The sequence below is a fragment of the Sorex araneus genome, chromosome 1 (assembly GCF_027595985.1).
Source record: "Sorex araneus isolate mSorAra2 chromosome 1, mSorAra2.pri, whole genome shotgun sequence".
Lineage (NCBI taxonomy): Eukaryota > Metazoa > Chordata > Mammalia > Eulipotyphla > Soricidae > Sorex > Sorex araneus.
In genome coordinates this window covers 387,246,458-387,270,594 of record NC_073302.1, presented here as the reverse complement: position 1 = coordinate 387,270,594, position 24,137 = coordinate 387,246,458, and the positions used below count along the sequence as shown (strand labels likewise).

The following is a 24,137-nucleotide window of genomic DNA, read 5'->3' as shown; positions in this document are numbered from 1 at the left end:
GTTCATATATATTGACTAATATTATTAAGAAGTAGAATTAAGATGAATGTTTAAATAGTTGTTGGACTAAGGAAAAGAGAAATGCACCCATAGATGGTATTTCACCCTTACAGTCTTCTTGCTGAATGAGTTTGTCCTGGAAGAAATTTCCCCTGAAGGAAGGACCTTACATCCATTGATTATAGGACCACACTTAGGTGTAAATGTTGCCCAACCCTCCCTCCCCCCATGATTTGGGAGATAACTAAGGTGGTAAGGGGGCAGAGAGAGGAGGAGGGAAAAAATAGAGTGGGCAAGGGGAGAATCAAGGAGAATCCAAGAGGTGGAATGAAGAGGAATTGGGGGAAGAATAATCAGGAGAGAATGGAGAAGAGATTGGAATAAACTGTAATTGATACAAACCATACCAACCAGCCTGGCCCTCGTTTCCTCCTTTATTCGCCCGTTGCAATCAGCTGTCCCGGGTGGGGGAAGCGACTCAAGACCACCGAACGCAGGCAGCGAGAGGGAGCCACAGGCCTCAATTTCATTTTTTAAATATACATCTGTCAAATTTTTCTAATATTTTTACAAACCACCTTTGGCGAAACGAGGTAGAAATGCTCTCAGAATATTATATTGTATCAGCAGTTCAGTTGAGAGCATCCAGGTAATTAAAAGCCTTTCAGAAATTGCCCAGCATGTAGGAACATTAGATACATGATTATAATGACCATATACATTGATGATGATTACAACGACTGAGGCCAGAAAGCATTTCATTGTGTGTGAATTAGCATGTCTTACTGGAGAGACATGGGTATGCTGGGTCACTGTGCAAAGAAGTGACCCAGAACAGTAAAGCATAGTTATCTAATGTTTTAGAAAGAATTTCACATAACTTTTGCTAATTTTTTGTTTGTTTACTTCATGTTTCTTCATGTTTATATCACTGTGTTAATGCTGCTTTCTTTTAAAAAGGACACTTTGAATCGCTAGCCCTTTCTCTACTCTCCATACATTTTGGCTATAGAACCATTATTAGATCAGCTTCATATAAGATTCTCCGATCTAATTGAATGTTGGCAAAGCAAAGCAAAACAACAACAGCAGGACAATATTGAACTTACAAAAGAATGATGGAGTTAGTTATTGGCAGTGCATCCAGTCAGGGCACTGTAGCACTGTAGCACTGTTGTCCTGTTGTTCATCGATTTGCTCAAGTGGGCACCAGTAACGTCTCCATTGTGAGACTTTTTGTTACTGTTTCTGGCATATAGAATACACCACGGGTAGCTTGCCAGGCTCTGCCATGTAGGTGGGATACTCTCTTGCCGGGTTCTCCAAGAGGGGCGGAGGGATCAAACGCTGGTCAGCTGCGTGCAAGGCAAACGCCCTACCCGCTGTGCTATCACTCCAGCCAGGGCACATTAAAAAAAAATTGAAGTACAAAATACGTATAACAGATATTAGTTTCAGGTGTACTGCTTGATGATGAATTATGCTTGTATATATGGTGGTAATCATCACCAGGATAACTCTAGTAAATGTCCATTATTTGGCTTAGTTAACACTTTGTTTCCCCTCATTTTTGAATAGAAAGTTAATATCCACTCTCCTAAGAAATTTCAAACATGCAATACAGTATTATTTATTATATATAGATACCCACCGTTATACCTTCAAAAATACATTTTTTTCTAAAAATGTAATCTAGAATCAAGTTGTGAATTATGTAAAGAAAAAAGATTATATTTTCTCAGATGTATCCATTGTAAATAGACAATTTTTTACTTGGTTGAGCATTTGTAGAATAAAAAATAATTACAAATAAATTAATAAATGTGCCTCAGAAATGAAGTAGAACTAACCTATACCTTGTTATTTTATGTGAATTTTAAGCAAAAAGTATTGTGTGTTCACCTAAGAACAGCCTTAGCTTCTAAACTCATGAAGAATATAATTCAGTAGAAATGTGGATTAAATGTTTGACTTGAGAGAATTTTGAGTGTGCCTATTTACACAAAAATATAATTACATTTTATTCACAGTAGTTCTAACATATCATTCTTTCCACTTGGGTTTAGAAACAATAATTCATTCCTTGGATTTGTTTTGAAATAGTACTTTAGGATTTGACAGTAAGAGAGGCTTGTGGAGATTTCACTCCCACTTCATCATTTGTAAAAATGAAAATGTACTTTCAAATATAGAATGGAAAAAAGGAGATATATTCATTCATCCCTAAGGCTCTCTAAGGCTCTCTTTACCTTCTTGCCATGTTACATTTTATTATGCAGTTTGTGTTTTTCTTTCTTCTTCCTCTTCTCCCTCTCCTTCTAAGGATGGTTATGGTGAATCCTCTCTCTCTAGGATTCTTTTTTGAGTAGGATTAAATAAATTCTATTTGTTTACTGTAAATGTCCATAGGGAAGATTTCCTATTTCATCTATAACAAGGGGAGAACTATCAAGGTGAAGAATCAATCTGAAGATGATTTTAAAATAAGTGATCTTTTTCTAAGAAATTAACTTCAGTACTTAGAATTGTTTAGGTATAAGAAAAACTGACTAGTAAGTAGATGTGTGCAGACTTGTAAGTGAGTAACCATAGAAAGAAACATTCTTCATTTTCTCTTGGAAGAAACTACCACCAGAAACTATTCATGCAGGTGGTGAAATTCACAAGATCTTATAAAATTATTAATATAATTAATTATAAATATTTTAAATTATGAAAAATTATTTGAGGAGTTTCAGATCCTGAGGTGGGTGATACTTATAAAAGCAGAAATAAATGTATAAAATGTAGATTACCAGCAAAGTTAGGTCTTAAGATGTGTACTCTTTAGCCAAATCTTTTGAGTTTTTCACTACCTCAATTTTCATAGAATAGACTCTTTTCAAAGTATAGATCTCACTGTATTTCTTAACCTTACAAAATTCATAATGTATCATATTTCTATGGCATAAGATATCCCAAAAGGATAATATATTATATTAGGTAGAAACTTCTTCTCTGTTCCATTATATATCTTAAGGATTCTGTGAGACAATATTTTGAAAAGGTACTTTGGTTGTACTTCTACTTGTTTTTCTCTCAGTCAAAGATAATGCTTGACAGAGGGCTACGATAAAACTACAGAGGGCTATTGCTTGAAAATACCATCACTGCTTTCTCTCAATTCTTTTTTTCCAACTTGAGATTAGTGACTTTTAAATTTATTTATTTTAGGTTCTTATAGCAACATGTTTATGAGAATATATGCATGCAAAACACAGATGACACATTTTCAGATTTCTATATGCAGATGTGTTGTATTTTTCTTAGTGTTTCTTAGAATATTATATCATTTAATATTAAGTTTAGTCAACATTTCTTTGGCATTTTAAAAATTATAGTTTAGAACTATATTGGTTGATTGAAAATATATTGAAAGTCCACTTTAAATTTTGAGGGTTCTATACTTATATTATAAAATGCAATGTTTTTTAGAGTTCCATTTTAATACAAGTCTGTTATATTTTAAACATTCTCTGATTTAAAAAATTTAATGAATATTTTCATTAGATTATTTTTATATGGCTGAATGTCGCTTTTTTCATTTGACTGTAATTTTTTTTTCTTGTACTTTGGGTCACATCCAATGATGCACAGGGGTTACTCCTGGCTCTGCACTCAGAAATTACTCCTAGCAGTGCTCAAGGGACCAAATTGGATGCTGGGAATCGAATCCAGGTCGGCCGCGTGCAAGGCAAATGCCCTACCCGCTGTGCTATTGCTCCAGCCCCTGATTTAATTGTTTATTTAATTGTTTATTTTTTAAGCAAATAACTTAACTTGTTTATGGTCTGACAAATATTTCATAACAAATTAACAATGCATCTGTATGAAAGAAGTAATAATTATTCTTTCTACCCTGCTTTCACTTCTGCTGAATGTCACAGGTAAGAGCATACTAAGAGTCTTTATTTCTCCAATTTAAAATCTTCTCTAAAATGCTGCATTAAAAATCTTTCTGGGGCTGGAGCGATAGCACACCGAGTAGGCCGTTTGCCTTGCACGTGGCCGACCCGGGTTCTAATCCCAGCATCCGATATGGTCCCCTGAACACCGCCAGGGGTAATTCCTGAGTGAAGAGCCAGGAGTAACCCCTGTGCATTGCCGGGTGTGACCCAAAAACCAAAAAAAAAAAAAAATCTTTCTTAATTGAAGGCAATCATAGTCATCTTGCCAGTGTATAATAAATTTTAACTGTGGATAGTAAGTTACTGTCTATGACTTTATAAACAGTGTAGTATGACCCACAGTTTTTTCATCTGGTAGGGGATGTTATTGTGCACATCTTTTTTTTAGATAAGGAGTAGCTTATGTTTTTGTTTCAGAGTTTCTCCTCTCACTACCTGTCTACTGTTTACCTTCTACTGATTAATCTGGACTTTTAAATCATCATGGACCTCAGCACTTGAATTTAGTCTAACCAGAGACTTTTCAAAGCTATAGTAAAGATCTCTGGTGTCAAGTAAACTCTTTCAGAGACCCACAAACTCAGAGCTACAACCCAGCTGGACTCCACTTCCAGACCTTTCCCTGGAACATTCCTACTCATTGACTGGAGAAGAAATATTCTTCAAGATGGAAGAAGTACTGAATTCAAAATGTGAAATTCTTTGCTCTTAACAGGTGATAAAACTGAAGAGAATCTAGTCTCTCAACGAGGTCATGATTTTATTTCATGTGATATCTGGGTTTGTTTCATGTAGATCCTCTCACAGAATCATATCTCTCATTTCCTTTATTGACCCTTTGGTTATAGTAAGACTTTGACTAAGTTCTTTTGGAAACTGAACTCCTGTCAACATATGTACTCATCATTCCCAAAGATATGGGTCACTGGCCAGGACTAGAAAGAAGACTGTAAACATATAATTGGTAATAATGATGACTTAAAGCTCAACTGGTAAAGATACATACCCCAGCCCAGGAGATAATACCACCGCATGTATTGTTTATCAGTGAACACAGCCACCACAATCAGTGTGTGAAGATAGATCCCTTCACAGAGCATCCAGAAATAGTTGCAAGACATCATGTACTGGTGGAAAAAGTGCAGAATTTTGCAGCTCAACTGTTGGAAAGAAATAAAGATACTCAGTGGAAGTCAAGCGCAAAAATATGGCAGTGAGATAGAATAACTGAAAATAAAGTATCTATTTTCAGCATACAAGGCAATTTCCCTAAGCATCTGTCAACACGTGCCACCCTTTATAGACAAAACCAGAGTGATAGAGTGTATACCATTGGTATTACAAGTAAACAGCCAACTAGGGCAATGGAAAACTAGTTCCTGAACTGTTCTTTTCCTATTACTTTCTGATGAATTGTTAAGATAGACTATACAGGTTCATTTTCCTGCAATGTGTTTGAAACCCATAATCATCAGCATCATGCACAAATTTGTCATACAACTTTTATGGTCCCTTTTTATAAGACCGATAAGGCCAAAAAAAAAAAACCCAGAAGTTGTTAATGCTTTTCACAGCTCAGTTGGTGATGTATTTTTGGCAAAAAAAAAAAAAAAGAGAACCAGGTGATAAATTCCTTACTAGAGTTAGAAGCTATGCTAAGCTCAACTTATGAGAGTGATTTTATTTTTACATGGGAATATGGTTTCTACATTGGGATCCAAGTGTTTTAGTGCACAGAGGTTAGGATGACATATCCCTAATTATTGAGTACTACAATGAGCTTAGTACTCAGTGTAGATATATAAAATTCATCTTTGGTGATGTCAGATTGACTTTACACATATACATCCACATATATATATATATAGCATATGTATTATCATATGCATGGAAAATAATCATCAATTAAATTACATTAAAAAATCCCACATCATTTTCTCTTTATATGTAGAACTTTATATCTTAAAAATATTGACACTTGGGGCTGAATAATAATTTGCAGGGAGGTATGTCTCTTCATTGATACATCTTTAGTAGTATTCCTGATCTCTACTCAATAGATGCCAGTTGTAACTCTTCACCAATATGAAAATAAAAAATGTTTCCTGACATTACTATATATCTCTTAAGAAATAAAATGTACCCAGTTGAGGTCCTTAATCTAGGGAATTTTGTGGGTTTTAATTGCTTTAACCATAGCAACAGCAATGATGTGAATGACAGTGACAATAATAACAAGATTTAGTATTCAAGAATGCAGGTATTAGGGAAAAATCACTGGCATAATTATTTTCCACATGATTTGCTTTACATAATATTGGCCTCCAATGGTTTGAATCTGACTAAATTTCAGACCTTCTTTGTTTATAAATCAAGGTAGCTGTGTAGTAGTTCTAGGTACTACAGAAACTTCAGGAATAGACATTTATAGTTTTTCTGTTTTTGATTTTGGAGGTTTGATGTCACATCTAGTAATGCTCGGGGACTGCTCCCAGTTCTGTGCTTGGGAATTGCTACTGGAGAATTCAGGGGAACATGTGATGTCAGAATTGAACTTGGGTTGACTGCATGCAAGGCAAGTGATTGAACATCCGTCCTATCTTACAGGCCCAGAAACATGCATTCCTACTCTGTAGCAATAGTAATTCATTTATAGAGGATTAGATGTGCTGAGCTCTTTTCAGACTCATTGAACATAAGAAAAACTTATCTGGATCCATGAAAAGGAAGATACTAAATTTTCAGAGATTCAACATCTGAATTCTGAGTAAGGAATGATAGTGCAGATAACCAAAATATCACCTAATCTAAAGGTAAATTTTATTTGGTTTTAGAAAGCACTAATTTGTTCTTTTCCATTTGATTACCCTCTCTTATCAGGAGTGTTTGTTTCAATATAATGTTATTTTGCATTTGCTGAGCTAATAATACCTACGTCTACATGACACCAAAACATAAAGGAAAATATAAAAAAAATCTTCTTTGGTACTGAATTCAGTTTGGAGGCACTTTTTTTATCTTGAAAGCCATAACCCATTTGCATCCAGAGTTCTGAATAAAGATTGCTGTGGTATCTGACAGCATAGGATGAAGACACAGGAAGTGGGAAAAGATGATGGTTGTGTACAAAGATTGGCTTTGTGTCATTCAGAGCATCTTTGGCTTCAAATTTTACATATAATCAATGATCAGTATTAATAGTAATTATGTTTCATAAAGTTGCTGCAGAAACTGAATTAGGAAGTAATGAACCATTGCACCTCTTGAATAGAAAGGGTTAGCTTCTATCTGGCTCTGATCACAGTATTTTCATTAATCAATCACTTGGCAGTTTCATTTTCCATTTCCTTTAAAAGACACATTTTAATATGTATTACTGATTCATTGACATTAAATTTATGGTCAACAGCATTAAATTATGCCTAAATTAAATATAAATAGTTCATCACCTATTTTCTGTAAGGTATATGCATCCCTTCTTTGCTAAAGCATTTAGGAACTTTAGCAGCATTCCAGGATGATGCTTGGGAATCAAACAGAATGAAGACTATTATATACACACCTTGATCTTGTACATAAGAAATCCAAATAAAGAAAGGAAATGTAAGTAGGTGGGCATAATACTGTATGTGTATGTGTGTTATGTGGTGTGTGTGTGTGTGTGTGTGTTGTGTTGCTTGGGATAGTACCCAGAATATCACAAATTCAAAGCCCAAATTTTGTCATTGATGTATATCTTTAGTTCTTTGAGAATCATATTAAACAGTGGAATAACCAGCATAAAATTAAATATATATATATATACATATATATATAGGAAAGTTACCACTAAATGCATCAGAAGAGAACAAATTTATAGTATGAAAGCCTAAACAAAGACCAGCACTGCTTCAATTTTGGCTGGGATTGAGGATTTGTACATAAAATGATTAAAAATTTTATAGTTCTGCACCTGTCTGTGAGTGACCATGAGGGAGTATCAGGCAAATATTCTGTGTTTCTATTAACTCTATATCATTAGACACAGGGTAGACACTAATGAAAAATCTGTGGGATGTTTCACTTTAAATTAGGCAAAGGAAAATTTGGAAATAGCAAATACATTTTTATTAAGACCTTAGCTTCTAGAATTAGATTTAAAGACTTATTTTGTTATTAAAAAAACTTTAGGTTTGCACTCAAATGATAATGTGGTGGCATTAATTGATTGAATGAATGTAGTTTATTTTATTACTATTAAACAATTCCATTGAAATTGAGTGAAGTTAACAAGAAATAGGTTAGTAGGTTCTGGCAGAGCTAAAAATATTAATGAGCATAGTGAAGCATTCTGCCATCACTCCAATTTTTGCATTATTTGAGAGTATTATTGCAGACTAAATTCTAGCAAAAAATAGGGGGGAAAGTGACTTACTATGAATTTACTTCTCAAATTCACACAAATTGTATTGAATAAAATGAAATGAAGGGCATACAAAATATATGCCTTTCCCCTTGTTAGTTACTGGAGCTATCATATGTATATTTAGAAAGTTAGTTAAACTCAACTTTCACATTTTACACATACAACTAACTCCAAATATTGAAAATTTAATTCAAAGTAATCTGTATGGTATTAATTTTATACTTTTTCTGTACTAAAATTTACGTTTATGCCAGTTCTTATTTTAAAACAGAAGTACATTTTGCTGTAGATTCAGCGTTATCTCTGATTATTACCCATCTTCTCTAAGCTTCTAAAGATGTTTCCTCAAAAGTTCATTTCAGTATCAAGAGAAGAATACAGTTAAATTTACTTGAGCAAGGAAAGAAGTATCAATATTCTAGATATTTTACTTAAAGGTAAAGGTATTTAAAAAATAAAACTCAATAGAGATTTGTGGTCTTCATTGGTTCAAGTTGTTGAGGTACTTTTAGTCTTAGTGTTAAATTTCACTGAATGACCATTTAGATTACATTTTGAGTAACTGTTAATTGCTATTAAATATGTACCTGCTTAGCTCTCTCTTGGTTATTTGCCCCACCTCTACCCTCAAAACTTAAACCTCATAATACTCCTATCAAGCAGATGCTTATTAAATCTAAATGAATGTGATTTTGTTCAGTGTTTACAATGTTGTTCACTTAAAGTAAAAGGGAGAGAGAAAGTAAAGGGAATGTTCCTGTGGTGGGGGGGTAGGAGGGGAAGGGATACTGGGAACATTGGTGATGGAGAATGGGCACTGGTGGAGGGATGGGTACTCAATCATTGTATGACTGAAATGTAAGCATGAAATTTTGTAAGTCTGTAACTGTACCTCACGGTGATTCATTAAAAAAAAAATTCAAAAAAGGAAATAAAGACAAACTGGAAGGAAAAAAACAAAAAACAAAAATTCTAATTTATAGATTTTTTTAAACAGTGCACATGCAGAGCTGTTTACCCAAATCTAACAATTTCCGGTTTTTTTTTCCTTCTCATAGTTCTGCTGTACTTGTGAATATCTGCAAAGATGAGTATCTAGTTGAATAGGTCAGGGTGCTAACATTAACAGGAAGCTAAAACAGCTGTGTTGGATGCTAACTGCAAGGAGGGAGGACAGGTGGTGGTGGGGAAGTGGGGCAGTGATATGTGGTATCTTTGTCCAGTTTCCTATATTTTAAGCAAGGTTGTCTGCAGAAGATAAAGTCAGTTGTATCCAGCCAATTATACCCTACAACCTTGGTGCTTCTCTTTGCACAGTGGTCCTCAAACTGGGCATATGAATTCTTCTTTCTGAAAGATTCCTGTCTTCAGGGTTTATGGATAATTCTAATATAACTCCAATTTTGACACAAAGTTCCAACAAATATATTTAAAATAAAGTTGCCTATGGACTTGATGTTTTAATTTTGCTTCCCACTCTGCAACAACAGTTCACTTTTTTCAATTATTTACGCTGCATGCAAATCATCTAGAACTTTTCAAGACCCTTGAAATTATTACATGTAAAATCCATAATCAGTTTTTTCTCATAAAGAAGAGATACAAAATTTACTTATCAGCTGAATTCAATTACATGTGACATTATGATGGATGTTCTCCACTGAAATACTATTTATGCATGCAATTGAAATATTTTTCCACAATAGCCATCTTTATGTGAGACCTGTTTAAGTATATGCCTTTTATGCTGTTTCCTTAGCATACCAATGAAGTGGAGAAAAGCACATTTTATCTGACTAATAAACTCCCTTCTTTCACCTCCCGCCCTAAACAGCAGCTTCTCAGAAAACCTAAACTCTAAAGAGAACATTCAACATTCTTTCACACACTAAAAATGGTCCTACTTTATGAGTCTAAGGAGAAAGAAATTCTATTTCAGGATACTTTGTTAAATTGAATTATAAATGAGTCAGGATAACTTAAAGTAATGTAATCAGAAGTTTTCATAATTAAACTTTTTGCTTGATAAAAAAATAAGTTTATGGGGCTAGAGCGATGGTATAGGGGGTAGGGAGCTTGATTTGCTTGTGCCAACATGGTTCAATCCCGAGCATCCCATATGATCCCCTGAGAAGTGCCAGGAGTAATTCCTGAGTGCAGGAAAAGAAGTGAATACTGAAACATCCCTGGGTGTGACCCCAAAACTGAAAACAAACAAACAAATTGCATATTTCTATTTTCTAAAACATGATTAGAAGTGTGGGTTTATATTTAATTCATTATAACTATTATTGAACCCAGTTATAATCCCAAGACAAGATATATGAGATTTGATAAGATGAGCGATATTAAGTTATGGTTTATTTCCGTAAATTATTTTATAGTTGTGAGTTGTGATTTGAGATGTGTCATGGTGGGATAAGATACCTGAATATTTTAGGATAGACTTAAAGAAAGATAAATTAGTTTGTTTTAAAATTCACTTTTATCATCTTTTATGTTGCTTTTCTTTAATTTTCAATGATATCAGTTTTACACAATTTCAAAAAAGATTTAACAAAAAGCTGATGGTATAATTTTTTTCACTGCCATTTTTTTCTTTTTGAAGTCATAACTTACAACTTATTATCCTGGCAGCTCTTTCAAAGCAGGAAACTGAGTTCCCAGAAGAGAGATGCCTAGGTAAATAGTCAAAGTTTTTCCAAACCTGTGTGTGCATCTGAATCCTTGCTCAGGAATATATATTTACATGTGTATGATTATATACATGTATATGGTGACCAGTGGAAGGATTAAATGACTTGGGAGGATATATTTGAATATATGAGAATTTATGAGGATATATGAGACTGTCTGGAATATGTCACATTTATTTCAGGACCATCATACCTGATTCTCATACTCCAAATTATTCCCATGTCAATGAAAGATTTTGCCCTGTTATTTCTCTGCCTGCTTTTAATAGCCTGCTTTTCAGACTGATTTTTATTTTGCTTCAGTCATAGTAGTGTTAATTTTTTCCCTAAACATTTAAAAATAATTCCCAAATGACTTTATAAACTCTTCAGGTCTCTTTATCTTCCCAGGAGTAAGTTTTAATTACTTTTGGGAGAGAGAACCTTCTCTTTATAACTTTAGAACTTCATGAGGAATTACAATAGTGCTATTTCATGTTACTCTTCTCCCAAAGAAAACACATTACTTAAGAAAATATAAAATTCTTCTACTATTACCTCTGGGGCCTTTTTTGCATGTTTCCCTGAAAGCACTAGAAGAAGACCTTGAGTGAGACAAAATACTTCTCTGAGGTAGCACTATTGTAATTTCCCCTAAAGTTCTAAAGTATTCAGGTCATAGAACAGTGCAGACCCTCTGAATGAGTGCCTTGCAGTAAACATAGCAATAACTATTTGGGTAAAATAAGAAGATAATGTTTATGGGTTAGAGTAGTCTTATATTGGGGCTGGAGTGTTAGCACAGCGGGTAAGGAATATGCCTTGCATGCAGCTGACTTTGGATTTGATTCCAAGCATTCCATATGGTCCCTGAGCACCACTAGGAGTAATTCCTGAGTGCATGAGACAGGAGTAACCCCTGTGCAACACTAGGTATGACCCAAAAAGAAAAAAAAAAGTAGTCTTATGTTGACTAAAACCCTAAACAATTCATATCTTCTAGTCAACTTTATTGGAGTCTAGTAAGACTTTGGAAACCACCTTTTTGTTCATTCATGAATATTTCAGGGAGCACAGGCCAATATATAGATATATCAACAGTGCACTAGCCAAAACTGTGTCTATTGGTTTTTCTGCCTCTCAGCCATAAATGGTCCATGTATAAGTCTGTGTCATATGAGCACATACTTTTGGAGGAGTGGAGGTTGCATCTACATGATCTTCCCTGCTTATAAATGGAGTGGGAAATGCTTTGGAACAGAAATTGCTCTGGTTAGTCAGGGAAAATAGTCAAAATGAACCTGATAATATTCTGGACTACTAATTTTTCCAGCTTCTCTCTCTTGAAGTAAGATGGAGATTTTCACATACACACACACGACACATGAATTACATTTTATTCTTATTCCTCCCTTAACACATCTTACAAATGTAAAGTGTAATGGGTGTGGGCATAGCTTTTTATAACAGTTTGAGTTCTTGACAAGAGTTAAGAAGAATCTCTCCAAAAAATATCTAAATTCAAGTGTAAATAATTAAAAAGGAAAGCTTCTTAGATATTAGCAGGCATCAGAATTACTGGGTGAGCTCATTAAAACAGTTTTATGGACTCTCATAATCTATTTTCTATTTCAGAAGATCTGGCATGGGAACTAAGATTCTCATTTCTTACAAAATTGATAACAAGTGCCATATGATTCTGATGCTATTGTTTCATAGATAAATAAATGGACTTAGTTGAAGAGATAGTTACCTCAATACCTGATTCTTGTTTTAGTTATATGCTGAACTTCCAGAGGTAAACATCCTGACCACCAAAGTGCAGACACTTTCTTTCTGTTCTAGTAGACATATGCAATGGAAATGCCCTGACTCTAAGTCACACTATTAGCAAGATCTTATAAAGAATACAGAAGATTTCCTTGGTCAAAATGCCAGTGCCGGGGCTGGAGCGATAGCACAGCGTGTAGGGCATTTGCCTTGCACGTAGCTGACCCGGGTTCGATTCCCAGCATCTCATATGGTCCCCTGAGCACTGCCAGGAGTAATTCCTGAGTTCAAAAGCCAGGAGGTAACCCCTGTGCATTGCTGGATGTGACCCAAAAAGCAAAACAAAACACTGTCACTGTCATCCACTGTTGCTCATCGATTTGTTCGAGCAGGCACCAGTAATATCTCACATTGTGAGACTTATTGTTACTTTTTTTGGCATATCAAACACGCCACGGGTAGCTTGCTAGGCTCTGCCGTGGGGGCGCGATACTCTTGGTAGCTTGCCGGGCTTTCCAAGAGAAGGGGAGGAATCAAACAAGGGTAGGCCACGTGAAAGGGGAACAGCCTACCGCTGTGCTGTCAATGCCAGTGCAGTTGATAAACTAAAGAGCAGCAAAGTTTGAATGTCAACTCAAAAACTGTCAGTTTGCACAGTTTTTAAAGTTTACTGGATGAAAAGAAAGAATATTCTAGTCATAAAGTAGGCACGAAGTAACATTGTGGGGAAGTATTGCAATGTTTCTCTGGAGAAATAAAGATGTTAACATTTTCAATTAAATATGGGTCCATCATGAAATTCTGAACTGGTATCCAGTGAAACCTGAGAGAAAATGAGCTTGAATCTACAACCCAGTCATAATATGGTTTATTTGGAGAAAAAGACAACTGAGGAAAAAAGTCCCATCTGAGCTAAATATATTGAAAGACTATTAAGCAATTGGCAAAGGAAATAGTTTGGAATTGTTCAGCAAAAAAGTAAACAGAAAACATGAAACAAAAAAGTCTCTACATATGCATCAAGGGAAAAAATTAATATATTGCTATGCACAAGGAAAAAAATTAATATATTGCTATGCTCAAGGATCTTTTTATAGTGTAAAGAAGATATTGTATCACTCCTTACTGGAGATTTTTAAGACATGCTGATTTACTTTGATAGTCCCAAACCACAGCCATGGTTATTTAGTATGTATAAATCTTTTTGTTTGTGTGTTTATACTTTGTCTCCTTTATATTTAAGCAGCATTTAAAAAAATACTCTGAGAGTATACATTCCCTTTGTCCCTATACTGTATAACATAAATGAAGCTGGACACCATAGGACTGTTATCAAACAAATTTTACACATTAGAAGAGTGAGACAAAATGAGGTTACATAACTTGCTCAAGATTACAGCATAATGTTTAAATTAGTAGAAGAGTTAAAATTTAAGATTCTATAATTTAATTAAAACAAAGACATAGATTCTGGAGCAATCCAGTAAATCAAAATTCCTAACATACTAACCAGAAGTTTTTTGAGAATGGAAAATAATCTATACAATTTCTATACAACACTAAATAATCTATACAACACTAAATCTATGCCAAGCTTCTCAGAGCAGGGGAAACCAGTTATAAATGTTGAGATGAAGACTTTCTGTGTAAACCTTGTCAGATGTCATTGTGATTTACTGATTTCCTGTTCCAAAGTGCAGATGAGAGAACCTGGAGAGTGGTTTGATGTTTGTAATCATTTTAGATATAGACTCTTCAAATCTGTACTGAGAAAGTGGTTAATAATAAAACTATAAAGGGATAAAAATTTCTCCTTACTTTTTGGTACTGTGGATTTATGTGCACTGGTGAAGGAATGGGTGTTTGAACATTGTAAAACTGAGACTTAAGCCTGAAAGATTTGTAACTTTCCACATGGTGATTCAATAAAATAAATAAATAAATAAATAATTTTTTAAAAAGTTTTTTTTTACTGATCTCAATATTTTAGTAGGTAAAATAGTATGAATAAATAGAATAGTTCACTGTCACTGTCACTGTCATCCCATTGCTCATCCATTTGCTTGAGCGGGCACCAGTAACGTCTCCATTGTGAGACTTGTTGTTACTGTTTTTGGCATATGAAAAGTAGAATAGGTAGGATACTTTATTCTATTACCACATCTTGGCATTATTTTGCCCACACCATCCTTCAAAAACATCATATTTTTTCATTTCCAATAAAATTTCTTCCATAGTCTACTAAAATAAATAATTTCAATCCTATATTATCTGCCTGTATGAGCTCTCACCTCCAAAAGTGTTGACCCTAGTTCTCCCTCATATTTATGTGCCCTTCCTTGTACTATGCTCCATGCATTGGGCAACAAAGTCCAATTCCCAGTCTGGGTTATAACTGTCTCCATTATTTTAGTTCTCAACATCCATTTCCTGGAACTGGAATGAAGTCCTGAAATAGTTTAGTCTGCTGGTTTGATTATCTTGAACGAATGAGACTTAAGAAAATTCACTTGCTTTTCATTAGTTGGGGCTCATTCGAGTTTAGTTATATATAGGAGGCTATAAAAAATGTGGCTTGATTGTTTTGACTTTTGAGTTGCAAAATGCTCAGGTTCCCAGTAAAAACTAATTTCCCTGTATTTTCCGTTTCAGGCCCAGATAAAAAAAAAAGTTCATAAAAACATTTGTTTCTAGATAATGACAAGTATACTGCCAGCTTCCTTAAGATGCAACAAGAACAATAGTTTTAATTTTGCCTTCTGACTTTCTACATGAAGATCATCAAATAAGCAGATAAAGCAAGAAAATGAAATTTTAGATATTATGGAAATGAAATACTCAAGTGACAGAAATGACAATGGGAAATTTTCGTTTCATTCAATAAATGGGGGTTCTATTCAGTCCTTATTTATTCCAAAAGTTATTTTGAGTTTAACATATTCGATATGCCAAAAACAGTAACAATAAGTCTCACAATGAAACGTTACTGGTGCCCGCTCGAGCAAATCAATGAGAAATGGGATGACTGTGAACATTTTTAAAAAATGAATAATGTAAAAGGATAAGATTCTCGCTATTGTTTTAACTGGAGATAATCTACCTAACCCAAAACTTCCTACAGGGAGACTGACCACTTTGATGGGAAAGGAACATAGGGACTTTTGAATGCGGAAAAGGTTCTAAGAAATTGGAATTCTATGAATGAATTTTTGACAGAAAATATTTGGGAGGGAATACTGCAATATAAATTTCAAGGTTTATGTTGCTCTTTGAAATAGTATATAAATGATTTCAAGGGCAGATAACATAATTCATATCTATTTGAATTTTTTCTGTCCTTTCTTAAACTATTGTGTTGGCCATAAGAGGGCAGTCCTGTATTTGGAGGGTAGATTTAACACAGTCTCATTGAAGAGACAGATACAAACACAAACACACTCATTTGTTTGTGTTTAAATAGAAAAAGTACTAAAAAGAAATGATCGAGGATTTTTTCACCATTTTGGGTCAAAGTGTATGCTTTATAATTTACAAATTTCATTTTTGCCACTATAGCTGTTAATTTCAAGCCTATATTGCTTATACTCATTTGGTGAGAAAGCTCATTTATGTATTTAATTTTATGAAAGAAACACACTCTTGCATGTATGAAACAAGGTATATTGTGTTCATACAAAACTTGTTACTGATTATGTATTCTCATTTTCTCTTATTTTAGAAGAAAGAAAGCTTTCATTTTAGATATACCAAATATTCAGACATTTTTCTCCTTTGCTTTATATTCACACACACACACACACACTTTTAAGTGACTTCTGAAATAGGTAAATGGTAAGCAAATGACTGAACTCCACATTTGTGGTTGAAAAAATAGGAAGCTAATTCCATATGATATTTGATACACTCTTAGAAATTATTAAGAGAGTTATAAATAGGTCCCTGTCCCAAGTGATGAGAATTTAGTTCAGGTTTAAGAATTAAATTTGAGTTTTGAGAGTTCAATAAGCACTTGATGATTAGTTGAAATTTTACATTTCAAGCATTTTGTGGTTTTCCCCTAGGAAGCTTGCTCTTGTTAAAAGTATCATATGTATTAGATTAAACATGTACTGATTGGCATAACCAGCTGCTAATCATGCCATAAAATTAAGTTTCATCCCCATTATTGAACTTACATTATTTAAGTGCAAATGTTTGTGAGAGAGAGATTCTCTTCCATACAGGAGTAATTTCTCTGGCTCCCCTGTTAATTTCTCTGGCTCCCCTACACTCATATTTCCCATCAAATCAATTACACAGTGGGTAACCCAGATTCTAGGTACCTGCTTATGGCTTTCATAAATTGCTAGGTGATAGTGAAGTTGCAAGGTAGGGCTGGGTAGACTTTTTGGATAGGAGTCAGCCTACGTGCTGTGACTAGAGCAGTGCACAGCAAGTCTACCTGTACTGTATCCTATGGAAGTTCAAAGGGCCAGTGATAATTATTGACAAGACTGTTAAGAGCAATGACCAGACTCATAGGTTGGTTGGAAAAGCCAAGTACAGAGACCCAGGGGATTAGCCACTATGTAAGGGTTCATGGTAGCTCTGTGAGTAGTAATTTGAAATGTATTTTGGGGGATTTCTTTTTTGGGGAACAACACCTTGCAATGCTCTGGGTTTACTCCTGGCTCTACACTCAGGAATTACGCCTGGCTGTGCTTGGAGGACCATATGGGATGTCAGGGATTGAACCTGGGTCAGCTGTGTGCCGCACAAATGCCCTACCAGCTGTACTGTAACTCCAGTCCCTGCTTTAAGGAAAATTTGAAAAGTATTATGCTTCCCTAGGAATCTGAGAAAATCTGTAAGTAGGATTTTCTAGAATTTATCTTTAATAATAATAAATCTTTATCATTCTCATTTGTTAGATAAGAAGAAATTGCTTCTATAACTAAATGACTTCTGGCCTGCTACCATCTCACAGTGGATAGGTGCTCCTTTATTGTAAGAGCCAGAGTGTATGAGATTCTGTTACCCCAGAAGAGATGGGAGAGAATATATTTAAGAATTTACAATACTTCATAATTTGACCAAGCATTGCTTCAGAGTGGTGAATTGATTATTTAATGACCAAAGTGTCATTTCCTCTTTTATATAGAGTAATTTTCTCATATTTTCAACACTTTATGGAAAATGGAAAGTCAACAGTCTTCTCCACAGAGAGTTGCTCAGTTAATTGCTTTTACATCTCTTTTCAACTCAGTTTTAGTAATCAAAGTGCAGTGTGTAACTCTCAGACTCTTGATGCTATTGTGTTGACTAAATAATGGAGGTGGAGACAGAGGGAGATAAGTAGGGCAGAGGAGGATGCAAAGAGACCAAGGGACATGCTAGGTGTAGCGCTCTAAGACTGTGTGCCCAAGGAATAAACATTAATAGAGATTAAAATTCAAATGCAGTGTGCATGTCTAACTAAGAACAATTACTAGTTTGGAATAGCTAAGACCATTTCTTTAAGTTCACACCTTTGTAAGGAAAAATAAATTACAAAAGTCAAGAATATTATGCGTCACAGATAAGAGTTTTCTTTTGTGTAAGACAGGTTCAAGTCCCATCTCTAACTCTACATATTTCCAGAGGAAAATTGACTTCATTGAGTTTCAGCTTACTCAACCAATACTGGGAACAATATACACTCTGCCCCAGGGTATTGTGAGAAGTAAATAAAATGAAATGACTTTTTGTTAGATTTGATATTAAAAGAAAATTCTTATCAAGGTAAGCTAGCATTCTGCAGTAGAACATGAGTTTGTCTCAGGAAACAGATGCCATGACTTAAACAAAACAAATTTCTGGATATATTCACACTGCAAAAATTATTAGCACTGTGGATCCATTAGAAGCCAAATTAAGCTGCTTTCCCATGTTATGCCACTGTCATGCAGGATGCATGCTCTGGGCAGATTTCACGCATTTTTTGTCATTGGGTTGGCAGAGTTGTCAAATGCCAGTTTTGAAAGATGAGGCTATCTACAGATGCTTGCATAACACAGTTAAGCAGAGAAACAGAAGTGAAAATATCCTTTGGCCATTTATTGTGTGTTCAGTGGGTTCTTTTTGTGCTTTGAAACAATTTTTAAATTTTGTTCCAATTGTTCCAATTGCTCTGTGTCAAGAACAGATCTTTGCATTTCCATTGGGATTTCCATTGGACTCAGGAAATGCAAGCCACCAGCAGGGACTGGGAGAGGAGAGTGAATGAATGTGAGGCATTTCAACCCTGTTCACATAGTAGAGACATAGAACATAGAAATATTTGCGTGCATAAATGCAGGTCTATGCTTTCTGAAGTGACTGGTCTTGGTGGCAGAATACTGAGGTAATGAATGTCTAAGTGCACTTGTAAACTTGTAAATAATACCCTGGGACACTAGAAAACACTATTTTAGTACATTGGTATCATATATGTTTATAAATGTGCTTAGTAAACTTATTCTTGACATTGATTAATAGTGAAAAGACCTCATGATTTCTTAGATTCATATTTAAATGATTGAGCTAATTTCAACCCTATACTATAGCATATAATATTTAATGCAGAACTTAGCTCTAAGATGTAATATGATTATGTATAGAATCAGAAACTTAAGAAAAATTATAGCAGATTCACTTTTAGCTGTATTATAGCCTAAAAGTAGCATTAAAGGCAAATCAAGCAGTGCTTACCGGATCCTTTCTCACAAGTTCTCCATTAGGTACTACTTCGACGAGGTGGATGATAATAATCATGGAATTCAGAATGTAGGTTAGAAACATGTTCTTGTGCAGAGTCACTCTTTGGCAACTAAGGTTCCTGGTTGAAAACAAAACAAAACAAAAATGGATCAGTTAGCCAATGCTAAAGGATTGAAGTAGCTGGAAAGATATTTTAATGACTTTCTTTAGCAACACAAGAGATAATATAAAAAATGGTAAGATTGGTCTTATCCTTAGAAAGTGTTATTAGTTTTCTGACTAATTTTAAAGAGCGGTTTACTTATCTTGGTTTTCATCATTTTTAGTTCCCAGGGTGACTTTATATATATCTTAAAGATATAATTACTTAAATACAATAAATGTGAAATTAAGCATGAGGTGGACTCTTAAAGGAGAAGTCATTTGGTGTGTTTCTAGAGTGTTTCAAATGAAAAGTGAATTTGTCTTTTTGTAATCAGGTAGAAATTGTAGAGTAGATGGAATAAAGGGACATGAAGAAAGAAGAAAAACTGCCTTTTGACAAAAGCCTGAATCCATATCCTTGACCCGTTATACAGAGGCTTTGAGAAGTCTCCCATCATCCTTCTTTTTCACTATTTTCTTTGAACAATTCCTCAAGATAGGACCAGTCTCACTTATTTCTATGTGTTATCTCATCTGTTGCTAAAGCAAGTCATTAAAATATTATTTCTTGAATTTGTGTTAAAATCACTCAGTGGTTCCTCTTTTCCCTTTCTTCCTGGTGAAGCTCAGACACAGGCAGGGAATTTTAAGAGGCACAAATTTTATCTCATTATAAAACATATTATGGTTTGGATATGACAAGACCTAGACAATGGTACTGATTGTTGGCATAGCCATTCATGACCTTTGGGTACTAAGCAATATGTTGGATATCCCATTTCTTTCTCCTCCACTTCATGAACTCGACTTTATGTGTATGTGTATGTGTGTTTGAATGTTCACATAAATAAACATCAGTTGGAATATCCCATTTCACTTTATATACAAGTAGTCAGCAGGATAGCTATAACAAAAATTGGAATGATTATACTAAGTGAATAAAAATGTTTCCATATTTTATTCAGACAAAAACATTTAGTACAGTTATTCACTATGTAAAACCTTAAAACATCTAGTTAATAATGTAAGTAACCAATCATAATAAGTCTTTTCTGAAAGTTTTTATTGAATAAAGTTATAATTCCAGGAATTTTGAAAATAAAAATGATGATGGAATATCACAGATGGCAATGGTCTAGTTTTACATTTAAGAAATGAGTGGATGTTAAAGCATCTTTTTTTTCTTTTGGGGTCACACCTGACAATGCACAGGGGTTACTCCTGGCTCTGCACTCAGAAATTACGCCTGGTGGTGCTCAGGGGACCATATGGGATGCTGGGAATCAAACCCAGGTCGACCTTGTACAAGGTAAACACCCTACCTGCGCGTTCCCCGAAATCTCTCCGGCCCGTGGAGAGACAACAGTGGAAAGCGCTCCTAATTGGGTGGGTTCTATGAGCGGTCCCGATCTGAAAATAAAACTGGTGAGGTTAGTAAAAAGGGGCTCAAGACAACACGTGCTGATCAAGAGCGTCTTTATTGGCAGTCATGCTGGTTTTATACCTTTCTTAGCAGGGGGTTGGTACATGAGTTGTCAATCATCAGGGAAGTGTCTTCTCAGACCAAATAAGGAAAGGTTCGGGGTGTTATTTGGTGGGCTTACAACATTCTCCAAGAGTAGGTTGAGAAATAGTGGGGAGGGGAAGACAAGGGATTATCTGGCAGGAGCATCTGTCAGGAGGAATGCACAAGGTTTTTAGTGTAAAGGAAGGCATTCCACTTTACGGGCTTTTGGGGTCTCCTGGTTAACTGCCCTGGGCTACTTTTACTTCTTGAGTTTAGCTATTTCCTTTGTCACAAGGGCACCTGTGCCTCAGGTTATGCAAACGCTGGTAATGGAATTTTCCAGTTTGTCCAGGGTAAAGGTTTCCGGGCCCTCTTTTGTTCAGGGTCCTGAACGAATACACCTACCCACTTTGCTGTTGCTCTAGCCCCGCATATTTTTTTAATTGGAATTACATTTTTCCTCTTTCCAAGAATCCCAATATTAGTGAATTGCTAATACATGATAATTTTAAATTCTTAATGTATTGAACAGGAGAACTTTAAATCAGGAATGAGTAGACATATGCACAGATATAGTTTGTGCTACTCTATTTAGTAGCAAACCAGTTTTAAAGATAAACAATTGATTTTGTACTAATACTATATAAGGAGGTTGCAGATATAAGATTCATTTATTTATTTATCTTTGGGTTTGGGGGCCATACCAAGAAATGCTCTCATTCCTGCCTTTGTACTCAGGGAACATAAAAGATGCATGAGATGGAATCTGGGTTGGTTGCATGCAAGGCATGTGCCTAACCGCTGTACCTTCTGGTCCCCAATTTAAATTTTTTTAAAGAAAAAAATGAGTGAAATATTATATCCATAATATACTGCATTAACTTTTTTATATTGCAATTACTGCATTTAATACCACTAAACCTCTGACCTGCAATTTGTTTTTATATAGTAATAGTAGCATTTTATTATTGTTCTCAAGAGGCAAATATCTGAAGTCTTATGACTGAACTCAGCCTGGCTTAAAACAAGGACAGGTGATACTTTCTAGAACTAAGGACAAATGCATCATGCAGTGTTGCTATTCCTGTGGCTGATTTTCTTTTGATTGGATGGAATTCAATAGTATGTAATTTGCATAAAGGACTGGTTAATGTTAAATTTCTTGTGTAAACCAGAACCATTCTGAATACAATATACTTCCTACACTTCCAGATTACTCCCTAGTCCTTATATACTATATTTTTCTTTTAAAATTGACACTTCCTGACTTGTTTGCTTGCTTTTGTCTGCTATCTTCTCCCTTTTCTAACTAAAATGTAAATGCTGAAGGAATTTGTTTCAGAAGCCTAGAACTTTGTAAACACATTGCTGTCATTTATATTTTGTATTAAAATCCTTATAGTAAACAGTTTTCTTCTTAGATCTATGACAACTGAACAGTTTCCAAGGATATCAGAGCATTACATTAAATGCTAGATGATCTCATAACTTAAACTTCATCACATCGAACGTTTACCAAATCCTTAAGTATTAACTATTATTAGACATCTTCCTGTTCTTCAATATTAGATAACACATATATACAGTACTATACTATGTATACAAAAAAAAGTGATGATTTAAAATGAGATAACTGTTAGGCTTCATAGAAAGTATATGAGTAACACATAATATGATAATATATATTTTCATCTCTTAAAGGTTTCAATATAATTTCTGCTTATTAAGTTTTAAAAAATTTATTACATGTGCTTGGTGACATTTACACTGAGATTTTGAAGTAAGGTATAGGCAGATTAAATTTATTAAATTTATTCAGTAATTCAACATATATTACTGCGTACCTATTTTGATTCAGACCTTCTTGTAAATGCTAGAGATACCTGGGAAATTTTTATCACATGTGATTGTTTATTTATTTTAATCAAGACAATTGTTCTAAAGAAAAGAGTAGCATACTAAAGGGTAAAATCTGATTTAACACAAGTTATTATGTGTTTCATTGTTCTAAATGCAATATCATGGTGCTTGCATGAACATGAGAGAAGCTAACATTTTCCTGTCAGATTTTAAATGTCTTAAATTGAAATGGCACAAACCTGTTAGCTCTACTTTATTATTGTTTAAAAAAATAGTTATTTAGAGAAGCAGTATATTGCTTACTTTTTGAGTGAAAAGAAATAATAAGAACTTCATATTTTTTTCAGAGTGGGAAAGTAAGTCATAATCTACTTCTGTCTTGACCCAATGAAGGTATCATTCAAATGTGAAAACAAGATAATGATTTAATTGAATCTGAATCTCAAGATGTCAAATTGAAAGTTGAAGCTAAATATTATATTTGTAAAATTAGTTTACCTAGTGTAAATATTTAAATTTATTTTAAATTACTTTCAGCCTATATATGCATACATATTCTTTAGGGGAATCTATAGTTGTGTGAGAAAGTGTTTATATCTGCCTTGCTTTTTGTATAACACATAAATCAATTTTATGTTACTGACAAGAAATATCAGTATTAATTCCTTTATAAGATTGTGTCCTATGATCACAAAGTTTAAAAGAAACTAGCAGAATAAGTAAACTTTGTTATGAAAAATAAAGTGCATAGAAAAATATACATCTGGAATATTTTGTATTGTTGTTACAAAGTCATCTGCCAGTGTAATGCCAAAATTTCTTTTTCATAGGTATTAGACCTTGTTTTCAGTGGAGAAAGTGAAGCAGAAGGGATGTCAAATGTATTAGAACTCCTAAAAAAATTTAATATATTTTTTTGACTAGAGACTTTATATCTTTAGAATTAGTACAAAATATCTTTAATAAACTCTCTCTTAATCATTATTCTGTCTTTTTTCGATAGTTCTAGTATTCCAAGTGAATTGTAGACCAGGATATAACTGACAGTTATCTTTCATGATCCTGTTGTGTCTGTGGTGGGTTGGGGTAAAGAAGACCATATTTGGTATCTC

General features: G+C 34.4%; 1 protein-coding gene across 2 annotated transcripts in view; it reads right to left on the bottom strand.

The window, feature by feature from the left end:
- Nucleotides 1–24,137, bottom strand: part of CALCR (calcitonin receptor) — a 135,977-nt gene that overhangs the window by 11,296 nt on the left and 100,544 nt on the right. For both annotated transcript variants that reach the window (XM_055137221.1, XM_004602183.3), the window contains exons 8-9: nt 19,506–19,632; nt 4,954–5,107 (exon numbers count right to left, since the gene is read on the bottom strand). In XM_055137221.1, the coding sequence (XP_054993196.1) occupies nt 4,954–5,107; nt 19,506–19,632 (281 nt within the window). The remainder of the gene's footprint in view (nt 1–4,953; nt 5,108–19,505; nt 19,633–24,137) is intronic.